The following is a 6,283-nucleotide window of genomic DNA, read 5'->3' as shown; positions in this document are numbered from 1 at the left end:
CCCCCTGCGTGTGTGGGCACCCCCCAGCTGCGCTTGTGCCCCCCCAGTGCGTGCGTGTCCGTGGGTGTGCACAGCACACTTCCTGCCCGGTGTCCTGCAAGCAGCTACGACCTGCTCCCGGGCTTGCTGCGAAAGGTGGGCTGATGAGCTTCGAAGTTAACCGATTTCCACTGAATTGTAATGCCTTAGGATAATGCTTTAAAACTTCAAAATAGATGGATTTATTGCTGACCGCGCTTGACAGCCTGACTAGATACCAAGGCAGCGTGTACCTGAGGGAGGGTGTAGGAATGGCACCTGGCTGTTTCTGCTTCAGCCACAAAAACAAAGACTAACTTAGGCTGGCACACATCCCTGGAGGTCATCTAGTCCAACAAGCCGTATGTGGTCCAGCATGAGTGCCCAGCAAAACACGGGCAGAGGGTGCAGGAGCAGGACAGGTCCAGCAGAAATTGGAAACTGGTAGTTTAGTTCAAGTGCGGTTACTTGTTTTGACTTTTTTTTCTTAAAGGACAGAACCAACTGTTCTCATATTTTTCGTATGTAAATGCTGGTCTCTTTTGGAAGTGTGTTTCGGAGGATACCGTGTTAATCATAAACTCACTGACCACGTCAAAGCAGTTATTTATGAGCGGGGAAGAAGGCAGAGTCCCGCCTGTTACCATGATATATGCCAGCACGATCCAAGCTCTGTTTAAAACTTGCAACACCGAAGAGCCAGATCTCACTGTGAAGACAAGCCAAGCAAAGTAGTTAGGTCGTGCTGCCTCTTTGTGCGGTGTTCTCTCAGTGCTAATGCTGGGTTTTGCAACCTTAAAGGCGACTGTTATGGGTTTCTGTGTCTAGACTTCAACATTTTTGTCTCTCTGAGATAGCAGTGACCTTTTGTCTATTTCTTTTGTAGAACATGACTTCAGCAGATAAGGAGTTTGCAGACGATAGCAACTTTTCGCCAAAAGCCAGCACCAGCAAGCTGCCAACAGATGCGTCTCCTGACTCTAAATGCCCCATCTGCTTGGATAGATTTGACAATGTTGCATATCTAGATCGCTGCTTGCATAGGTTCTGTTTCCGCTGTGTCCAGGAGTGGTCAAAAAACAAAGCAGAATGCCCTCTCTGCAAGCAACCCTTTTTTTCCATTTTCCATACAATTCGCGCTGAAGATGACTTTAAGGAGTACATACTCAGCCCTTCAGAAAATAGCTCTTTTGCCAGCCCTGATGGCCGGAGATTTCGTTACCGTACCACCTTAACAGGGGAACGCCGCAGTGGCAGTTCCCCTTCCCGAAGGACGCTGACCCCTCCAGATAACGGGGTATTGTTTGAAGGGTTGTCGAGCGAACCAGTGCGGCAGAGAGATGGAGAGATTCAGCAGATGATAAGGAGGCTGGCCTCAAGGAGGCAGGCTAGCGCAGAAGGCAGATCTCTGCGGCAGATTCAGGAGGAGGACATGATCAACTTCCGCAGAGCTCTGTACCGTACCGGTGTGCGTATTCGTAGTATTCAGGATGGTGGCCGCTATCGAGACATTTCAGCAGAGTTCTTCCGCCGCAACCCTGCTTGCCTGCACAGGTTGGTTCCTTGGTTGAAGCGAGAACTTACAGTCCTGTTTGGTGCCCATGGATCTTTGGTTAATATTGTACAGCACATTATCATGAGTAATGTGACTAGGTATGACCTGGAAAGTCAGGCCTTTGCTGAAGATTTAAAGCCATTTTTGCTGAATCGGACTGAACACTTCTTACATGAATTCATCAGTTTTGCCCGTTGTCCTTTTAACTTAGAAGCATATGATCAACACGCCAATTATGACTGTCCTGCGCCATCATATGATGAAGGAAGCCACTCAGACTCGTCAATTATTACAATATCTCCAGATATGGCATATTCTCAAGGGCCACGTAACGGTTTGTCTGTGACTGGTCTGGGTCAGGCCCCCTGGGATGATGAAACTCCGGGGCCTTCCTATTCCATTTCAGAAGAGGTTCGTGCAACCATAGCTTCTCCTCTGGAAATGTCAGAAAGTTCTGATGAGGACTCTGCTAAAAAGAGTCGAAGAAACAAAATGCAAACTCAGTTACAGGCTAATGCTGACTCAAATGACAGTGACCTTTCCTCGGACAATTGTGTTATTGTTGGGTATGTTAAGCCGTTAGCTGAGAGGACACCAGAAGTGGTTGAGCTGTCCTCCGACTCTGAAGAGTCCATCAGGGGAGAGAAAAGGGAAGATGTGAAGAAACAGCAGCCAATCCAGTGTCGCAGCTGGAGTGATAGTGAACGAAGCAGGAGTTTCTCACCACATTCCCCCACATATAAGGAGGATGTAGGTAGTTATAGAAGCTGCTTATCTCCTGCAGTTGAGAAGACAGAGTCAAAAGATGATGAGAACAACAAACGTAAGGTAAAAGATCTGTCTCCACGGGACTTGAGCTGGAGCCCCTCTCCAGGGAGTGAAACAGTATGCTCCCCTTGGAATCACAGAGTGTCTAGAAAGGGAAAGTCCAGGAGCCCACAGTCCTGTTCACGGAACAGTCGAGGCAGTCATGGCCATCGGTCTAGGAGGGAGCATCATAGCAAAAGCCAGTTTAAAAGGAGACGATCGAGAAGCAGAGATAGTAGCAAACATAGGAACAAAAGAAGCAGCAGGATGTCGAGGGCTCGTGACACCAGACTCTCTCTAAAAAGCCAGAGAAGCTCTCTAAGTCACGAGAGCACTCCATCCAGAGAATTAAGCAGATCGCGATCACGTAGCAAAGGCTACGGCAAAAGGAGATCAAGAAGTAGAGACAGTGATCGTTACTATGTAAGAGACAATTATCAAAGTAGATACACATGGGGTTATGCTTTCTGTAACCGAAAGGTGTTCGGAGATGGCTATGAATCCTCCAGCAGGAGGAGGACTCAATCTAATGCTCTCTACTCAAGGCAATCTGCTAGTCCACAACACAGGATGCGATCATTTATTGAAAGGGCAGATCTGCATAGCCAGAGGAGAGTCCATGAGAGACACTATTACTGTTATGAAAGATGCAGGTCAAGGAGTCGATCAAGCAACAGGTCAAGGACACCTTCTGGAGGAACTGACAGAATGAAAAGTGAAAAGCCTGGTGGAAAAAGGAAGTACAAAACTCGCCACTTGGAGAATGCATTAATGGAGAGCACAAGTCTAGAAAGAGACAATGACCCCAAGAAAACTTCCTCAAAATTCAGTGACTGCTACAAAAATGAAGATAGCCTTTCAGACAATCGAGCAGGCAGTGAGACAAAGCATAAGAAAAAGAAAAAAAAGATGAGGAGTCCAAGTGTGGAGATAGTCTATGAAGGAAAAGTGACAGACACAACAAGGCATCTTAAAAAGAAAAAGAAGAAGCATAAGAAGAAACACCGGAAACACCACATGAGTAACTCGGCACATTCTTCTCCAGTGGTGATTACAATTGATAGCGATAGTAGCAAGGAGCCAGAAAGTACTGAATGTGACAGCAGTATTACTTGGACAGGCACAACTCAGATAAATGAGAGGGAAAATGAGTCTTCATCTTCTTTTCTGGAAATGACAGGATGTGAAGATGTTTACAGAGTTAGTGAGGAAACTGGAGGAGCAGCCAAAAAGTACAGTATTCCTACCAGAAGGGGAGACTTACGTGGTGACATTAGAAATGCTGATGTTGAACTTCGAGAAACAGCAGCTGATCAGAGCCTTGTCAGAGCGGATACCAGCAGTAACACTCCTCACATAGAAACTCTAACCAGCTACGTTCAAGAAGCACCAGCAGCGCCTTCCAGTCAACTGCCTTCCCCCAGGATTTCCTTCCTAGAGTGTCCAGAGAGACGGCCATTGATACTAGGACTGCCAAAGAGACTTGTCAACAGATCTTCTTGGTTTGATTTCCCAGAAGAAAAAATGTAGCACGCGTTCCACGGAATACTTCTTAAAATTGTGAATTTCTTTTAACTACTTTTTTCCCCTTGAGAATGAAAACACCTGATGTGATTTGTGTATGTTAAAAGATGTCTGGGAAATGTGTAAAACCTTTGAATGTGTATGCACTTTTAAGTCAAACAAGATAGAATATTGCTAGTACATAACTTTTAAAGTTTCTCAGAAGACTGTTTGGAAGTTGTAATTTCATAAAGCCATTCTGTATTCTTGTAGTATGTAAAATATATCTACAGAGTATTTCAAAGTTTTCTTTAAAACAAACAACAAAAAAGGAGCCCAAACCAAAAGCCAGAAAATGCAGTTTATGGGGATTGCTCTTCTTAGACAAAGAAAAAATTGCTTAGTTCATAAGAAATTATTCAGGTTGAATTCTACTGTCGTTTTAATCTATTTGGTTTAAGTTAATCTCTGCTGAAAAGTAGTCAGCGGTTTCTGTATAGATCTTCCATAGGACGTCCAGTAACGTAAAAGTGAGCTATGTCAAAATCTGAATAAAGCAATAAGACTTTTTTTGTTTTTTTAATGAATTTAAATGTGTGGACTGTGTACTTTGCAAACAGAACATTTATCTTTTGGTTTTGGGTGTCTTACCAGTACAGACCGTTGGAAGTTCATGCTGTCAGGAGTACTCCAGGTTGGAATGGACCTCTGGAGGTCGTCAGGTCCCAGCCTTCACTGAAAGCAGGAACAACTTTGATCAAATTTGCTCAGGATTTGTTCACTTTTGAATATTCCCAAAGCTGGATGGTCTCTCTGTGCTACCTCTTCTAATGTTTGAGTATTCCCATGGGAAACATTTTTTTTCCAGATTTCTTCTTTGTATTTCCCTTGTTGCAGTCTGTGTCTTCTACCTTGCGTCCTATTGCTGTGCAACTCTCGAGGAGCCTGTTTTCCTCTTCTGTGTGCCCTACCACTACATACTTGGAAGACATCCGTCTTGTCTGTAGCCTCGGCCATAGAACAGCTCCTCCTGACCTTGCTTCATGCGACGTTCACCCAGCTCAGCTCACCCTAGGTGTCCTGCTGCATGTATGTGCAAGGCACAGGGCTCAGGCAGGGTCTTGTTCTCCAGGTTTGGGCCTTCTCTGTGTGCGCAAGCAGTAGCTCTCAGGGCTGAACCAGGAAGTTGCCTTCTGTCTCTCCTGTATTACTGCCTCCATGAGTGGTGGGTTTGATCTTGGCTGGTTGCCTCCAGGTACCCACCAAGCTGCTCTGTCGCTTCCCCTCCTCCACAGGGTGGGGGAGAAAATAAGATGGGAAAGCTTGTGGGTTGAGATAAGGACAGGGAGATCACTTAACGGTTACTGTCACAAGCTAAATAGACTCAGGGACAATTAATTTCATTTATTGCCAATTAAAAATTGAGTAGGATGATGAGAAACAAAGACAAAACTAAATCCACCTTCCCCTCTCTTCATCTCAGGCTCAACTTCACTCCTTCATTCCTGACTCTTCTACGTTCTCCCCAGCAGTGCAGGGGAATGGGAGTTGTGGTCAGTCTATAACACTGTCTCTGCTGCTCCTTCCTCCTTACACTGTTCCTCTGCTCTAGCATGGGTCCTTTCTGCAGGGTGGCAATCCTTCAGGAACAGACTGCTGCAGCGTGGGTCCCCCATGGGTCACAGGTCCTGCCAGAAAACCTGCTCCTGCGTGGGCTCCTAAACACAGGCTGCAGCTCCTGCCAGGAGCCTGCTACTGTGTGGGGTCTCTGTGGGCTGTGGCTTCCTTCAGGGCATCTCCACCTGCGCCAGTGTGGGGTCTTCCACAGGTTGCAGTGTGGATATCTGCCCCACTGTGTTCCTCCATGGGCTGCAGGGGGACAGCCTGTGTCACCATGGTCTTCGCCAGGGCCTGCAGGGGAATCTTTGCTTTGGAATCTGGAGCACCTCCTCTTCCCGCTCCTTCTTCTTTGACCTGCAGGGCTGTTTCTCTCGTGTTTTTCTCACTCCACTCTCTCACAGCTGCCCTGCAGCATTCTTCATTCTTTCTTAAGTATGTTTTCACAGAGGCACCACCAGCATGGCTCATGGGTTTAGCTGTGTCCTGCAGAGGGTCTGTTTTGGAGCCAGCTGGAATCATCTGTGTCTGGCATGGGGCAGCCCCTGGTCTCTTCTCACACAGGCCACCCTGCAGCACCCCTTGGTACCAAAACCTTGCCACGTAAACCCACTACACCCTGGCTTGACAGATGTGGATCCCACGTGTCAGCTGTTAGTTGATTGTGTGTGCAAAAATAGTGATGACCACATCGGACAGCACTGAAGACTCAGTGTCTAAATCCCAGTGAGTCATTTCAGCAAGCTGCTGAACATGTGTTGCAGACTCCTTGATTACCTGCAA

The 6,283-nt window shown here is 46.6% G+C and overlaps 1 protein-coding gene across 1 annotated transcript; it reads left to right on the top strand.

The window, feature by feature from the left end:
- The first annotated feature begins 907 nt into the window (after positions 1-907).
- Positions 908-4,445, top strand: TOPORS (topoisomerase I binding, arginine/serine-rich, E3 ubiquitin protein ligase). The gene has a single exon (XM_009328956.1). The coding sequence runs from the start codon at positions 908-910 to the stop codon at positions 3,908-3,910; it is 3,003 nt and encodes a 1,000-aa protein (XP_009327231.1). The 3' UTR covers positions 3,911-4,445.
- The last annotated feature ends 1,838 nt before the right edge of the window (positions 4,446-6,283 follow it).

This window comes from Pygoscelis adeliae, unplaced genomic scaffold (assembly GCF_000699105.1).
Source record: "Pygoscelis adeliae isolate BGI_AS28 unplaced genomic scaffold, ASM69910v1 Scaffold127, whole genome shotgun sequence".
NCBI lineage: Eukaryota > Metazoa > Chordata > Aves > Sphenisciformes > Spheniscidae > Pygoscelis > Pygoscelis adeliae.
This window is presented reverse-complemented; position numbering and strand designations above follow the sequence as displayed.